The sequence below is a fragment of the Typopeltis vanoorti genome, chromosome 5, assembly GCF_054136105.1.
Source record: "Typopeltis vanoorti isolate ZY-2024b chromosome 5, IOZ_Tvanoo_1.0, whole genome shotgun sequence".
In the NCBI taxonomy this organism is placed as follows: domain Eukaryota; kingdom Metazoa; phylum Arthropoda; class Arachnida; order Uropygi; family Thelyphonidae; genus Typopeltis; species Typopeltis vanoorti.
The window spans coordinates 60,073,439-60,091,914 of record NC_143553.1 but is presented as its reverse complement, the minus strand read 5'-3'; the positions used below and the strand labels follow the sequence as shown (position 1 = coordinate 60,091,914).

Here is an 18,476-nt window from a genome sequence, read left to right as displayed (position 1 = left end):
TATTTTTCACTTGTTAGACTATAATAAATTTGGTTTAATCCTTTATCCAAGTGTATGCAAACAAAGTTTGTGCCTGAAGATATTTCAGGACTGAGGCAACTTGTAGCAAAGGTGGACCAAGCTCTCATATAGGTAAATATGACCTCTCCATTGCTTCTGCCTTAGTATCACCACTTCAGGTCTGGCTCCCACTGACGAGACCTCAATAAAGGTCGAAACTGGTCTGGGTAGTGGCCCTTCCCTTAATGCATAGCATTATACATATCCGCAACGAGATGTGCTTTGCATTAAGGGAGATACTAAGACAAGGAGTGATGAGAGCTTGGTCCACCTTTGCTACGAGTTGCTTCAGTCCTGAAGTATCTTCAGGCACAAACTTTGTTTGCATAACACTTGGATAAAGGATTAAACTAAATTTATACGGGTACACCGGTCTGGTAATTTGTTAGTAGGGGTATATGTAAGTTGCAGTTCACTTAAACCTTGGTATTATCCAGGTCTACCTACTCACTGATGAGACCTCAATAAAGGTCGAAACCGGTCTGGATAGTGACCTTTCCTCATAATGTAAAACAGTAATGCATCTCCTAGGAGCTGCGTTTTACATTATGAGAAAATATTAAGGATAGTGATGGAGCTTGCTCCACCTTTGCTCCGAGTTGCCCTAGTGTTGTACTACCCAGGTGTTAACTTACGCTTGGACTCGCCGATAGTTCTTCGGCATGAAACTCTTAGATTTCGATCTCCGAATTTCGTATCCAGCTTTAAAATAAAATAATGAGGGATTTATTATCCTCTTAACTCAATTTACACTGCCAGAAAAATAGGCTCTTGGCTCTTTATCGTTATTATAACACTGCTAGTATTTCACCACTCTATTGTAAGCCATTAAACAGTTCGGAAAAAACTAGTGTAATAATCTCTTGACATTTCCAGAGTACTACTTAAATGCATGGACATAACGGTTTATTCAATCAAGTATCATCCTATGGGAGACCACAGGATTGTACATGATTGATGATGGTTATGCCCTTTAGGTGGTCTGTTTCTATGTTTATTATTATTCACTCCATGTTATGGATGGCTTCAGTTTTCTCTATCAATGCAGGAGTACCCTATAGTCCTCATGTTTGCCTACCCTCTTTCTCTTACATATAAATGATTTCACACTAATCTCAAATCTCATCTTTTGCTAATGATAGTATGCTCTGTTCTTCTTACTCATCTCTCATCTGTTAACTTTGACATCCCAGTTTTAAGATCTACAACTAATGTTATTGGGTTGGCAAATAAGTTTGTTCGGTTTTTCAGAGTTGAATGAAACACATTTTATTTAATATATATAATACATACTAGTCAGTTATATATTGACCCTCTTTATCAATGACCTCTTGCCATCTGCCTACCAACTTCATTATGCCGCATTCATAAAACTCCTGAGGTTTACTAGTGAAAAACTGATCCAAGTGTCTTTTGACAGCCCCCCTCATTAGCGAAGGTTTTCCTGTTCAGAGAATTCTGCAACGATCGGAATAAGTGGTAATCGGAAGGTGCCAGGTCCGATTACCACTTATTCCGATATAAGGAGGATGCGGCAAAACATCCCAGCAAAGAAATAACAATTTACTCAGGGGTTATTAATGATGTGTGGGATCTGGTGTTGGTGGGGTGAAAGACAACTCCTTTCCGATTTGCCAATTCAGGATGTTTTGTGCTAACTGCACAGGCCAGTCGTGTCAACTGTGAGCAATAGACAGTTCAATCAATCATTCTGCCTGACGGTAACACCTTGTACTGGACAACACCTTTATAATCACACCACACCACACAGAGACCATGATCTTCTTTGGGTGCAATCCCGCTTTCGAGGTTGTTTGTGGCGGTTCGCTCTTGTGCCCCACAATCTTTTACGTACCACGTTATCATACACGACCCATTTTTCATCTCCCCTAATCATCCGCTTCAAAAATGGGTCATTTTCTTGGCAACATCGCAGCGAATTACAGATGGATATGTGAGCAGTCATACTGGCCACAGTCAATTCGTGTGGTACACACCAAACATTGAGTTTTGAAACATATCCCAGCTTGTGCAAATGGTTTTCAACGCTTGTATGGGATATGTTCAGTACTGCAGCAATCTCCCGCACTGTTTGTGATGGATTTTTGTCGACGATATCCTTCACAACACTCGAATCAACCTTGGTCAGGTGACCGGCACAAGGCGCATCACTGACATCAAAATCTCCAGAATGAAATTTGGCAAATCACTTTTGGCATACACATTCTGTTAAGGCACCATCCCTATATACGCTGTATATTTTTTATGGGCCTCCGCAGCTCGTTTGCCTTTTTTGAAATAAAAAAGTAAAATATACCGGTAATGTATGTTATTTCCTTCCATTTCTAAAAATATGTTACACACACACAACTGAAGTAGGCCGAATGAAAATTCCCTGAAAGTTTATGTGAAATGTCGCCTTTCAACTACGTAATAGCATTGCACGATAGCGCAACATAGCAACAGGTGAAGCGGTGTAAACTTGTACTAACGCATAAACCGAATGAACGAACGAACGAACAATAAATACTGATCTTTATGTTCTTCTTAAATAGGACAATCTATTCAACTTCAGTGGCACCAAAACACAATATCTCATCTACTTTCTTAGAAAAAAGAAAGAAAAAATTTCAGTTCACCTCTCTCAATCTTCAGCAGTATCCAGATACTAACACAAATCAAATCTCTCTTCTCAGGCTGATATTTCCCCCCCCCCCCCAGCGCCTTTCTTGATACAAATGTATCACATCCATATCCCACATATGACACTGTTGTATTATATGAGTTGGGGGATGGGAAGTTCTGATAAACCTAGAACAAAAATTATATTAAAGGAACTGAAATAAATACAAGAAAGAACATACTAGTAGTAGAGTTATCAAGGTTTTTCTCCTCCTCCTCTTTTTCTGGAACAATTCTCTCATGAAGTGTTCTCTAAGAACTATAACTAAAGCTGTTCAGAAAGGGCATCAATAAGTTCCTTAACCCCTTCCCACTGATGATGTTAACATCTATAGGTTTTCTGCACCCTCACGTGGGCATGTGTGTGACTAATATTCAAAATAATAATTTCCTGCAGTAACTTCTACTGTTATGTGCTTAAATGTACTTTGAATGTGAAGGTGAAATACAATTTCTTGTAAGAAAAAGTCAGTCAGTAAAACACCTTCCATACAAATTTGTTATAACGGCTATTTCATTTACTTACCTTGTTTTTCTTGCAGCTGGCCAAAAATGCATCTTCTATAGCTTTCCAATCAGAAATCTTACTGCACAGATGTATTTGAGATGGAGGTTTATTCTGTTGCTGTACACTATATACATACCATTTATGGAGTTTGTAGATAAGAACTGAAAATCAAAATATCATCAGTAATATAAATATCAATACACGATCAAAATAAACTCAAGTATAATCAAATATACCACAGCAAATATTATAAAAGATGCCATTCAAGTGATGAACAGTGAAATTAAGCCAACATTACAGTTAATATATGAGGAATACAAGCAAACTAGGGAAGTGTTTAACAATGAAAGAAAATGAAATCAGGGAGTTTTTCTATTATGCTGGTGGTAAGGAAGGAATGAGTATTGGAAAATGATCCTGACTGTTGGAAATGGTGATGTGGTAACTACTGCAGTTACCATATCAAGGAGGAGGAAAGCGGAAGCAAATAGTAGAGGGATTAGAAGTCAGTGAGCTTGGAGGTATAATAAAGTATTAAGTGAGGGTGATTCTAATAAGGCAGAGTGTTTGGATTATTTGGAGTTACAGTCAAAGCAAATAGTAGGCTATGAAGCCAGTATAGTGCATCTGTAACTGAATGTCCATTTGGTCAGTTTGCCAGTACTGTAGGATGAAAAACCCTGCCACTTCCATGTCAGACTGATTAACTCACCTTCAGCTAAAAAGCCATCATAAAGGTTTGTGTGGAATGTGAATCCAGGTCTTTTAAACCAAAGTTCATCAATGTTACCAAATGAGCTATATGTCAAAGAATTATGCCATGGCCTAATTTTCTCATAACTTGGTTCGTTACAACTGGCAAAAGGGATAAGATATAAAATGGAACTCCTCTGGGTACAATCATATTAAAGATGTTAAAAGAGGTTGGTCAGGTATAAGATATAAGACAGACATTTTCTACAGTCAGCATGAGTTTATCAAGGGTAAGTTTAGATTCAGCAACATATTTATAAGATGATTGGATAATAACTACAATTTCACCTGTGCAACCTTCAACTTCAAATCCTGCTATAAGGTTCAAGAGAATTTAAAATTATAGAATCTAGAACACAAGTGAGAAAGTCATATACTTCAACTTTGTGACTGTATAATAAAAAGTCTTAATAATTACTGTATTTGCCGGCGTATAAGACGCACTTTTTTTCTTTGAAAATAGGTCTGAAAAACAGGGTGCGTCTTATACACCGATACTCAGCTTTTTTTATTACTTTCATTTCTGGAAATTTTCTCTGTTCCAAGTTACACGATCTTTCTTGCTTCCTTGTTATGTGTGAGAGCATTCCAGTTACGTAGAGTTCAGTGGACGCGAATGCGCAGTCATCGACAATCACAGCGTTAAATCACAGATCTGCCGTTAAACGTTCTCTAAATTTTTTGGCAAATTATGGCTGAAAAACATCAGCATTGCTACGATATTGCATACAAGCTACATGTGATTGTGTATGCTAAAGAACATGGAAACAGAGCTGCAGAGACATTTCGAGCCATTCCCAACTGATAAAACGATAAGAACGTGGCGGAATCTGGAAGAGGATCTAAAAAAAGCAAACTCACAGTAAATATAACCTATGAAGTGGAACTGCAAAATGGCCAGAACTTGAGGCAGAACTGAATACTTGGATTTTAGATCACAGAAAAGCGGGACTTTCAGTCCCACTTTTCTGTGGCCTGCCCTGCTGGTATGGGATCAGTTTCATTCTCGCAGTACAGATGTTAAAAAATAAACTCAAGGAATTGAAAACTCAGTTAGCTGTTATTCCAGGAGGTCTAACTAGTCAGCTTCAACCTTCAGATGTCTGTATTAATAAACCATTTAAGGGATTTATAAAGGAGAAGTGGATGTAGTCTTCAGATTTTGAGATTACGCCATCAGTTAGAAGGAAGAGGCCTAGCATTTCGCAAGTTTGTGAGTGGGTCAAAGCTTCATGGGATGCCGTGAAAACTGAGACAGTGGTTAAATCATTTAAGAAGTGTTGCATTAGTAATGCACTGGATGGTATAGAGGACAATTTCTTGTATGAGGACGCAGATTCTGATTTAGAAGAGGTTTCAAGTGTCTTCATTTAGCCCAGAAATTCATCTCCAGAGCTAAATGAAGAGACACTTGAAAGCTCTTCTAAATCAGAATCTGAAAGTAGACCTACTTATTACTTTATATTTGAAATACTGTAAATTCATTATAATATTCAGTGCTAAAGTTTTTTTCCCTAAAAAATGTGTACACAAAATGGGGTGCATCTTATAGGCTGGTGCATCTTATACACCGGCAAATACAGTAGTTGTAAATGCATCATTCATGCTTTCTCAGAAATAATTTGAATGTGATCACATAAACTGTAATGTAAAATTATGTTATCTGAAAAAAACTGAAATTTTTGCAGAAGGTTAAGAAATTTATTAAGGACCTTAAGCCCATTCTGAAAAAAAAAGATAAGTTATCCAAACTATTGTCCAACTGCTCTTATTTCAGTTCTCTCAAATTTAATGGAGGTCATCAAAAGCCAACTTATTCACCACTTGAAGGTCCTGCCAGCTAATCAGTACCAGCAATACAGATTTTTATGATCTCCTAGCCATTGCCATCCATCTTTGGACTAACTCATGTGAGTGTTTGACATTTTTAGAGCATCTAAGTTAGGCCTGCTTGGCAAACTACTGTCTTATGGTTTGTCAAGCAGGCCTAACTCAGATGTTCTAAAAATGTCAAGCACCCTCTACAGCTAGATCACCAGCTACTTGTTTGGCCATTCACTATGTGTCATGGCTGACAGCTTCTTCTGTACATAAATGACTTCAAATTTTAATCATAGCTGGGCTGATAACAGCATACTTTATTCCTCATTGTCAAATGACATAACCAATGCTTTCTCATTGTTATCCTTTATTGGAACAAGGATAACCATGTGAACTTCAATGCTACCAAAACATGTCCTTTCTTGTCTCTTACAGTAAGATTTCACTTTGCTTTTCCTTACTCTCAATATACTTAGACCACCAAAGGATCAGATTTCTTAGACATTTATGCTCACGACACTGCTTTTTCATCTGTACAACTGCTAACACAGCATAAATCCGTCTGCTCTAGATCCTGGTGTGGTGTAACCTAAAACTCCCTAAGACATGAGCCGCTGATGGTCAAGATTCATTTAATGTTCAGCTTCACTCACCAAACAAACTTCTCTTTCTGCATTTTCATTCCATTCCATCTTTGGAACATTACAACCTTAAGCTGTTCAAGAAACATGCCACAGATTCCTTCTTTCTTATTCTCTTTCCCACATATGCCACTGATTTATATACAAAGGGTTGCAAAAGCAACCGTTTGTGTATGGATCTGATATATATATATATATATATATAAAGACATTTACTGTTAAGTTCTCTACAATGAAAAATAAAGTCATATCTTCATGTCAGGCCAATCATCACTCACTCGGCATCACCCTATCTGGTGGAGCAATTTCATGCTTGCATTTTGGCGAACGTGCCACATATTGTGACGGTTCTTTGATTGTAACCAAATAAGAAACTCTCCAAACCTCAACAAATTTGGTTGTATGCGACTGCCCCAAATTTGGGAGGCATACATCAGCAGACCTTCAGCCCAACGGCCAAGAACACCTACTTAGCCCGCTAGAGGGCACCATCAGGACTTCTAGGAGAACGATAGCTTCATATCTTCATTCTCAGTTACTGTGATGTAGTGCCTGCGTGCACGTGCCTTTTTGTAAGTTCCTTTTGAAAATGGCAACGTGACATTGCCGAAATATCGGAAATATTTATTAAAGTATAATTTAATTTATATTCGAATCTACATTGTTCAATTCCCTAAGTGATTTAGAAATGTAACCAAATGTGTTTGGAGGGGGGGGGGGGAAGACTAATGTGTTTGTTTTAGGATATGTTTGAAAATAATAATTAAGCAGAATGCTATATTTGGTTGGTATATTTGAATTAAAAAAAAAAAAAAATCAGCTAACGCCTTTTTATTCCCGTATATACGGGAGTAGGCGAGGCCATTTAGCCCTATCTAACTTTTGGAGACTGAGTGGGCAGTTCAATCTCCACTGGTACCCAATCAGAGACAGATGGCCCAAGGCTATCACTAATTAAGCGGTACGCAGTGAAGAGAGACGGCTCAAATGTGCCGCCATCTCGTGGTCTCTAACCCTAACACAATATATTTAATGTCTGAAATAATGTGGGTTCTACGGTCGATTTTCTTGAGTTTACAGGACGAAAAACCCGAGTTTCCGGGAGGAAAAACCTGCTTGCCCGTGCCAGAGATCGACTAACTCGGGAACCGGTCGAAAAAAGGCTTAGAAAAATTTCCTCTAGTCGCCGACTAGACTCGAAACCAAGACTTCCTTCGTGCGGCCTAGCGCGATGGTGTGCAAACGCCACATCCACTGAGCTACACAGGCTCTATATTTGAATTACTGTATGTAAATAAATAAATATATATTTATGCTATATAATCCTGACTTTATGAGTAGTTTATATTATGTTACAATCATTGGAAACTGATCCTATTCAAAAAAATTAAATAATATGGAATAATACTTTTGGATAAGTTTCAACAATAGTCACTTTTCTCCTGAAGTGATTGTGTGTTATATTAGGATATTCAGATGGAGTCCAGTAGCTGATTGTCATAAAGTAGGTGAGTAATAGTCTGTTGAAAGTGTGGACACCAAATGAATGGCGATTCCAGAATGTGAAATCTACTGAGTAGTATCTTAATTTTCCATGTCCCTGTTAATAGTGTAGTTAAACCTAGAGAGGTAGTGTCTATTTTTAGTTAGAGTCTGCTTCTGACACTCAGGCCTAACTCTCATGCTCTTTCCCACTTTTGCATTAAAGTCTCCTAAGATGAAAAGTACATCTCTTCATGCAGGCAGTCCAAAATAATCTCCATCAGGTCTAGCTGTGTAGAGTGCATAACCTACCACAATTGACACACTGGGATAATGAGCCTTAAGTCTAATACAAAGTATCCTGTCATTAACAGGAATATAACCAAGAAGGGTTCTTGCCTGAACTGTCTTCAAAATCACAACCATCCTATCTTTTAAAGTGACCTTCTCTATTCCACCAAGTCTTTGTAATTCCCATGATGTCAATTTTATACCTCCCCATCTCTTTACAGACAACATCAAGAGCACTCATCTGTAGACCTGAAACATTTCACATGCCTATGCAACATTCCTCTCTAAGATTAATCCTATACTTTCTGTATTCCTCATTCACAATACCACTGACTTTTGTTGGAGACTGTAATATACTTCTCGAACAGGACCCTCTGCAATATTAGCATTTTGAAGTGAAGTCACTGCAAGAAAAAAAAGTGGTGCCAGGACAGAACTCTGTGGAACTTCGCTGGTAACGCTCCTCTTCAGAGACAGCACCTCTAAACACACATAACTTTGAGCCAGTTTTTCTACCCAGTCAGCTAAATGATTAACCAATCTGCTGCAACTTGCTTGCCAAATTTCCATGTGGTAGTCTGTCAAATCATTAAAAAATCACAATATCACTGTATATGAATCACCCTTATTCATCCCTATAGTCACCTTATATGAAATTGCTGAAACAAGATCTCCCTTTAACAAACCCATGTTGATCTCTATAAAGAATTTTTAACTCATCAATTCAAACCATTCCAGAGAGGCAAACAGATCTGTAATCTAATACATATGTTTTGCTTCCATCCTTATGCAATGACACAACCCTCTTTAACTGATTGGGGAATCCTTCCACACATGCAATACTCTCATTAAACAATTAAGTCAATGGCAATGCCAATTATTAATACATTCTTCACAACACGGCACAAACCTATCCAGTGCAATTGCCTTATTCACTTTACAACTTATAATGACTTCTACCTCATTTTACCTTCAGGGAACTGAGTTGAGGTAATGATCTCTCAACTATCTACTAATTTACAACATATTTTTCATTGGTATGAAATACCCTAATAAAATTACCATTAAGTAGTTCCACTCTAATTTCATAATTTCTGCGTTGGTCATTCTTATGCCATCTCTATTCAGAAAAGTCATTCTCCTGTAGGGCAAGCTTTTTCTCTTGCTAGCCACATACTGGAAAAACTCCCTTGGATTTTTTCTATGCTATTTTGCTGGTTTCCTCTGATATTCAAAACTTCTTTCTTTACTATACTTGTCATTATCTAGTCTGTATTTTTATAGGCATCATGTATCTGTTCACCTATTTCAAGTTTATATTTTCTTCATCTTCTCTTCTCCTGCAATTCTTACTGAATTTCCCTAATCATCCATCTTACACCTAGTCTATTTATCAATTGGGATTTAGATACACAATATCTTATTGCCATCAAAAATATTTCTACTATCTCTAATGCAATATTAATGTCTTTTCTTTCGAGTTCCTTTTCCCACAAACTGTAAGATGTTTCAAGAGCTTTTCTCTTGCCTTATAGTTCCACATATATCATCTTACTCTGGTTATCTATGCATGCCTTATTTTCTATTCCGTTTTACTACTATCATAATTTCTTTGCCAAATCAGGAATAAAGATTAAATTGGAAATCTCCTTCAAATGATACTTATAAACAGTAAGTTAATTTGTTTGTTAATTTTACTTTTTAGTAATTAAGTCCTTTTAAGCATTTGCTATTCTTGAAACAGAGGACAATAATACCCCCCAGTTAAAACTATTTCATATAGCAGTGTACTTTTGTTAGATTGATATGATCTTCCATTCATAGCTCTTCTAATAATCATAAATATCCTTTCTATTATCACAACAGGCAACATCGATATGAATAAGTAATCCTTACCACTCAAAGATAGGGCAGAACCTAGAAGCGAGAGATAAACAACTCGGTCTCTAGGAATATTCATACTAAGAGATCATCAATATTTTCATGTCAAAAAATTGACATGAAACATGTCATATAAAAACGGGTCGTGTATCATGGAACGTACCAAGTCACATCACAGAATAAACAAAGACTAGTTAATATCATACAAGAAATAACTCTAAAAACCATAGATGTAGTGTGTAGTAATTAAGACCGAACGCACTATAACAAAATCAATGAAACACAGACATTTCAACACGTGCAACCTTGACGTAAACACGCCTGCTCATGTAAACGTAAAATTTTGTAATTCTACTATAGGGGGATCTTATAATTTAATTTAAAAATATATTTAAAGTAAAGAGCAAATAGGCTTCATTTCGGCGATGCAAAACATTATTTAAATTAAGGGGATATTAAATCCCACATTGTTTTAAAACCGAATAAGAAACTCAAAGATCGGAATCAAAGAGTTTCATGCCGAATATAGTAACTATAAACGTATCGGCGACTACTAGCGTAAGCTAAAGCACGTAGTTCAAGTACCTAGTACAAACTAGGGCAACTCGTTGCAAAGACCTCCCACCATAATGTATAACATCATACATCTCCTAGGAGATGGGTTTTACATTATAGAAAATACTAAGAATAGCGATCAGAACTTTCTCCACCTTTGCAACGAGTTGCCCTAGTTTGTACTAGGTACTTGAACTACGAATTGTGATGAACTGCAGCCAAGGAGAATTGAAGTATTGCAGGATAGTGAAAGGAGCTCATTTGAGGCTATTTGGTGTGAGATTGATACTGGCAGAATAAAATATACAGTTGGGTGCTGCTATAGACCAGGTGATGGAATAGATGGTGGAGATGGTATGCATAAACAAATTGATGGAATGAATGGAAGGAGGAGAGGACACATGTGAGGAAGGAAATGGATTTTATTCAATTATTAAGGGATAACTATCTGAAACAGCATGTAATTGAAAATACTAGGGCTGTGAGAGTGCTTGACCTGGTAATAGTATCTGAGAATTTGACTGTAATGAATATGACCATGTTGCCACCTATTGGTGAGAGTGATCATAAGGTCTTGACCTGGGAGGTGGCTAAAGGTGTGAAATTTGTCATTAAGACAGGGTATATGTGGAATTACCATGCTGGCAAGTATGACAAGCTTAGGAGATTGCTTGGATCAGTGCCATGGCATGTACAACTGCAAGGGATGGACGTCGATAGAGCATGGGAAGTGATCAAAGAGCATTTACAGGAGGTTATGGCTGATTGTATACCTAAGGTCCGAATAGTGAAACAAGGAGGGGTTAAATTGATGAATAACACCATTAAGCTTGAGCTGCAAAAAAAGAAACAACCATGGAGGGAATTTAAAGAAAGGGGTGACCTGCAGGCACACGAACGGTATAAAGTACAGGCCAGAAGGGTAACGAGTGTGGTAAAAACAGCAAAAGCCGATTATGAAAGGAAAGTAGCTATGCAAGCAAAAGAGAATCCCAAACAGTTCTTTCAATATGCTGCAAGCAAGAAAAAACTGTACATGGCAAAATGATTTTAAGGAATGACGATGGTAAAGAGTTCACTGAACCAGTCGATATAGTGGAGTTACTGAGCGCGCACTTTGCAAAAGTATACCATCCAGGTGGTGACGTTGAAAAAATGAAGGAACCATTAGTTTATATGGGAATTGTGATGAATGAAGTGGAGGTGAATAGTCTATTACAGAACCTTAATGTGAATACATCTGTGGGATTGGATGGTATACCGGCACGGGTCTTGCATGAAGCGGCTAATGAATTATCAGTGCCCTTGACCATGTTGTTTAATCTGAGTCTCAGGTCTGGCTTAGTCCCGAAGGCGTGGAAAGAGGGGAAAATAGTTTCACTGCATAAAGGAGGATCCAAGACCATGGTTGCAAATTACCGACCGATCAGCATATCAGGAGTCGTTGTCAAGGTCTTGGAGAAAGTAGTCAAGGGAAAAATACAGGAATGGATTGATGAAAATGAGATACTGTACAGAGGACAGCATGGCTTTGTGAAGGGTAGATCATGTCTCAGTAACTTGCTCAAGTTTTATAACAAGGTGACGGCTGAACTGGATAAGGGAAATGGGTTTACAGTGATACTGCTGGACCTGGCAAAGGCGTTTGACAGGATACCACATGGAATTCTAATCCGTAAACTACAACATATGGGAATGGATATAGGGTTGGTGAGATGGATAGCTGGGTGGAGTAGAGTCCAAAAAACGGCCTGTGACTAGTGGTGTGCCACAGGGTTCTGTTCTTGGACCACTGCTGTTTAATCTGTTCATTAACGATATAGGGAAGGGTCTAAGTGGGACAGTTCATTTGTTCGCAAAATTCAGGAGTAGAGTCCAAAAAACGGCCTGTGACTAGTGGTGTGCCACAGGGTTCTGTTCTTGGACCACTGCTGTTTAATCTGTTCATTAACGATATAGGGAAGGGTCTAAGTGGGACAGTTCATTTGTTCGCTGATGGTGCAAAGTTGGGTAGGGCGATAGTGAATGCAGAAGATGTCAAAGTCTTGCAAGATGACTTAGATAGATTGAAGTTCTGGACTAAGGAGAATGGATGTCAATTTAATGTGACAAAATGTAAGGTTATGCATTTTGGAGTGAAAAGATTAGCAGCAGTATACCACATTGGTGGAACTGTACTCCAAGAGATTGATGAGGCCAGGGACTTGGGAGTGTTGGTGGATAGGGAGATGAAGTTTAGGGGGCACATTGCGAAAGTAGCTAAATCAGCTCATCAACTCACTTGGTTGTTGAAAAAAAACTTGACGAGCAGAGAAAAACAAGTTATTGTACCTCTGTACCGAGCCCTGATAAGACCTCATCTCGACTACTGTGCCCAGATTTGGTCACCTCGGTTCCTTCTTGATGGGGAGGAGGTTGAGAGGATCCAGAGGCAAGTGACTAAGATGATAGCAGGTCTATGGAATGAACCATATGAGAACAGGTTGAACATTTGTGGGTTGCAGAAACTAGTTGATAGGCGGAAAAGGGGAGACATGATTGAGACATTCAAATTGCTAAAAGGATTCTATAGGATTAATTCAGATGATATTTTTGAGATCAGGACTGGTGGTGGGAGAACTAGGCGACACCCATGAAAGCTGGGCAAGAGCGTGGTTAGCAGGGGTGTTAGAGCTGGGTTCTTTACTTTTAGAGTGGTAAATGAGTGGAATAAGCTGCCAGAGTCTGTTGTGGGTGCTATGAGAGTGAGCGAGTTCAAGGCAAGGTATGATAGATACTGTGAGAATGTGAACACCTACGTGAACATGATGTTTAGGGCCTCCCTCGATGAGTCTAAGGACTCCTGGAGTAGCCCGTGGTAATAATAATAATAATAATAATAATAATATCCCCTTAATTTAAATAATGTTTTAAAATATATATATATATATATATATATATATATATATATATATATATATATATATCATTGTAAGGAAAAAATGCTTAATTCTTGGAAAGTTGGTCGCAAGATGTTTCGAAAAATCATAGCTTAGTCTGGAAGTGTACAAAATAAATAATTATTGAAGAAAGTGATGTACTTAAAACCAGTGGCATAGCTAGAGTTTTTGCCGCACGGGGAGATCCTTGAGTTTGTCACCCCCTCTCAATACACACCAAAAATTCTACAAAAAGTCAAAACAATGTAGGGAAAGAAATTAAAACACTATGTTTGTTTATTTTAGTTGTAAGTATAGTTGTTGAAAACTAATTATTAATTAAGTAATAAAATTACTAAGTTAACATAAATAGAATAATCGTCGAAAAATAAAATTGTCTCACGTAAAAAGTGCCGCCCGGGGCGGATCTCCACCTCCTCACCCACCCTAGCTACGCCACTGCTTAAAACACATAGATTTCTGCAAAGACTCATCATGGGAGTGCGCTCCACACTACATAATCCTTTTACTTGTTAGTTCTCATCGGAGATAGGTCACAAACCCACATGAAACAAAACTATTCGAATATACCACAGTATCACAGGTAACGTTTGAAAGCTAGGCATTCTTATATATTGGAAGAAATTGCCTAGATATCACCCATCTTTCCCAGATCCTTTCCATGCATCATTTCTTTCCCCATTTTTTCTGTTTCCTGGTCCCCACTACTTCTTCGGATCTCCTATTCTGTCAATGAAATGGCTCGATGATTTTTGAACGAAAAGCAATCAAAAAAGTTAAGCGTTTTATTAATACACTCTACTTAATTTAAACTATAACGTTCGGTCAGGAGTATATGAAATCATTACCTCATTATACAAAAAAATAAAAGTATTTACTCGAAGCACATTGTTCATCTAAAAAGTGACTAACAGGCAGGCTTCTTTTAGCCATAACAATTATAAAAAATCGAAGCGCGACTAGTCTCGGTCCTTAACCGTCACCGACAGCTGCCACCATCACTAATGACACCTTTAGAGACATTGAGGAAACGGCAAGCAACTTCAGCCATCTTGCGATCCTAAGCAATAACATGCATATTAGCGTCTAAAACCATGTGGGTTTTCTCGGAAATTTTTGAGATAGGGGTTGAACACCAAAGTTCAGAGGGAAAATCTACTTGCTTGAGCCAAATATTGATGACCAACTAATTCGAGAATCGGCTGAAAAAAAAAACAATACGCCATTAAAAGTTCCTATGTAAGTGAATAGAATTAAACCTCTAACGCAGTTATTTATGTGGTTTAGCATTATGATAAAAGAAACGTTGCCTTAAGTTTACACACAGGTGCTGCATATAATAATAATAATAATAAAATCCACTCCACTAACACCTTTTATTCCCCTTTAAGGAGTAAGTGAGGCCGTTTAGCCCTCTCTAACTTCTGCAGACCTGAGGGACAATTCCTATACCAGTAGCCAATGAGAGATAACTAGTACAAGACAATCACTGATGAAATGCATGATGAAAGGAAGCAGCTAAATGCCGCCATCTCGTGGTCCCTAATCCTAACAATATATTTTACAGTTCGAAATAGTGTGGTTTTTGAAGTAGATCTTCTGACTTTATGGTATGAAACCCTAAGTTTCCAGGAAAAAAGATCGAATAACTCAGAACCTACACAGAAAAAAGGGTAAGAAAAAGTTTCTCTAGTCGTCGACTAGAATTGAACTTAGACCGCCATTCTTCACATGGTCTAGAGGCGTGGAAGCACACTGTACTTCCACTGAGTATATTTTTTTTTATTAACGCCAAAGCATCTATGTACAATCAAAATAAATATATATACAACTATTTACAATATATACATAGAATGCTTATTCTAATTGACATTTTGATTTACATTTCTTGAGGCTACTTCTACTGAGTTTATTTGTATCAACAACAGCAGCTGTGTACATTTAAAAAAATATATATATACAGCTATTTACAATTTGTACATAGGCTGCTAATTCTATTAGGCATTTTCATTTTCTCGTTACAATATACTTATGACACCTGTTTTACAATCACTGTTTAAATAAGATACAACATCACATGCTCAATTTCTATTTTCCTTATTGTCCTGTTGAATTTTTTGAGCTGTTATTTTTGTTGGTATATGTTACATAGTGATTTCAGTCTATTTATAAGTTCCATATATATATATATATATATATATATATATATATATATATATTTATACACATCCACATACACACACACATACATACATATATATACATACATATACATACATATATACAGTATGTGTTAGCATTGACATTTTCCATATGTACAATTCGTTTTACATATATCTTCATTTTATATCTTTGTTCACATATTTTGGATGATTATTTTATTAACTTAATTTAAATGCACATCTTATTCTTAAAATACATACATTGCTTATGTTTTTATTTACATTTATATATGCATATATTTTGGTAGTATCTCTATATCTCATGCAGATTTTATTTTTTGGTAGGCACTCTTATTTTTACAAAAAAGAATTCCATCTTGCTTTAACATTATATTGTTTGCTTAACTTAAGAGGTAAATCTGTAATTAAGTTTTCTGAATTGCAGAATTAGTTACAGGTCTATAAATGGATAATATATCCTATTAACATTTTGGGTTATTATCATGTTATGAACTTAAGTTATCTGCATTTCTTACAACTGACGTTTCTACCGTCCTTGTGTCTGTATATACAAGAACATATACATATTTGTGGTAATATATCTTAATCTACATATTTATTACTAGAGTAGTATTGACTTATCTTAAGGAGTAATTTGCTATTTACTTTTCTTTTTTTTCTTACACAATTAGATATACATATATATAACATTCTTATCCCTTATATATAGGCGTACTTATATATTATTATTAATATTTTATTATTTTTTTAAAATTTTACTTATTTATTTATTTTAATTATTATTTTATATACATATATACTTTTTTTTTAATTTAATTTTTTTTTTATTAGATTTGATATCTTGTTGTCATTATTCCTCTCATTGTGGCGAATGGGCCTACGTTACTAGCACCTTTGTCTGGGATTATGCTTTTTGTTCAGATAGTGGGTTATCATTATTGTTTACCACTAACTACGGGGGTTCCATTATCGGTATAAGTTTTATTTTTCCTTCTTCAATTAGGCCGAGTTTCCTCCATTGCTGTGTTGTTATGCTTTTGGTTTGTGTAGTGTTTATGATAATTTCCTTTAAATAATTGTTAATTTTTGCTAGTATGTCTGGTCTGGTGTCTCTTCCGTGTATTTTTTCACATCTGTGGGACCATATTGCATACATTGTTATTATTATGATTATTAGTTCTGTTTTTTTTTCATTTTTTGGTCTTCCAGCCAAAATAATGTGTTTTCAGAGAATGGTTGTGTCTTATGTATGAATTTCTGTATGGTGTACCAAACTGTGGACGTTTTGCTACAGAACATCATAATATGATATATTGTTTCTGGGTCGGGACAGAAATGACACTTTGCTGGGCCTTGTAGTGGGATCTTTTTTGCTACACACCACATTTTTGTGGGGAGACAGGCATGATGTAGTTTATAGAAGAATGTTTTGTATTTTGGTGATATTGGAAGTCGGAAAACTTTGCTAAGCACCGGACTTAGCCTAATTTCTCCTTTTCTTATTTCCCTGTGTTGGGGAGGGGGGGGGGAATGTCACTTGACTTAATGTTTTATATAGTTTTCTTGGTTTGATTGTCAGTAAGGTTTCGGTATCTGAGTGTTTCATTATATATGTGTACCCTTCGGCTATTTCTTTGAACATTCTCGGGCTTGGTTTTTTTATATCTGGAAGTGAGCTTATAAACCTATGCGGCAAACACTTTTGTAAGAATGTTGCCGCATAGGCATGATAGGTTTTTGTGTGTGCTCGGGCTGCTGTTATTGCCCTGCCGATGAGAGTTTTCAGATGGATGGTTAGCAATGCTAAACCTCCAGCTTCAACTTCATGGAAGAGTGTTGATCTGCGCATGGGTTCATACTGAGAGCCCCAGATGTATGTAGCGCAGAGCCTGTGTATTTTTTCGGCCCACCTTCCGTGATACGGGGTGTTGTGTATCTTGTACCACAGGCGAGATATTAGGTAGATGTTGCAAACCCGGGCCCTTCCTCTGACGGACAGCTGTCTAGGGCGCATTGCATTAATTTTCTTCTTTATGCCGTCATGGAGTTCTTTCCACTGTTCTTCGTGTGATTCTGAGCTTCCGATGTTGATGCCCAGAACCGGTATGTAATTATTCACCTGTATTCCTGAAGGAATCCTTGGTAGGTTTTCCCACTTTCCAATTATTTTGCAGTGGGATTTTGCCAGATTCACATTCAGTGCTGAGGCTTTGCTGAAGTCTTTTATTATATTGAGTGTTGTGTCCAAAAATTTTTGTGTTCCTAGTGTTAAAGTGGCGTCATCAGCATATGCCAAAATTTTGGCGTCACTTTCTCCGTGTATATGTGTTCCTTTGATATTGTTGTTTGTGTTAATGGCTATAATGAGTGGTTCTAGGGCTAGAACAAATAGAGCCATGGATAGTGGGTCTCCTTGCCGGATGGAACATTTTATTGGGAAAGAGGCTGAGAGATTTTTATTAATGATCAGCCTACTTTCCGCGTTTCTGTACAAAAGCTTAATCGTTTCTTTCCAGTTTACTCCAACTCCTATTCGGTCTAGTGATTCAAACAGGTATTGGTGGCTAACTGTGTCAAATGCCTTTTGAATATCTAGACCCATTACAATACATGGATTTTCTGTGAGGCTGTAATAATCGCAAATGCATTGGAGGTGCATTATTGTGTCAAGAATATTTCT

General features: G+C 37.1%; 1 protein-coding gene across 1 annotated transcript in view; it reads right to left on the bottom strand.

The window, feature by feature from the left end:
- Exd2 (Exonuclease 3'-5' domain-containing 2) overlaps nt 1–10,398 on the bottom strand; it is a 154,461-nt gene extending 144,063 nt beyond the window's left edge. Inside the window, exons 1-2 of the mRNA XM_090392453.1 lie at nt 10,135–10,398; nt 3,269–3,411 (exon numbers count right to left, since the gene is read on the bottom strand). Coding sequence (XP_090248579.1) covers nt 3,269–3,411; nt 10,135–10,198 — 207 coding nt within the window. The 5' untranslated portion in view covers nt 10,199–10,398. The remainder of the gene's footprint in view (nt 1–3,268; nt 3,412–10,134) is intronic.
- Between the last annotated feature and the right edge of the window lie 8,078 nt (nt 10,399–18,476).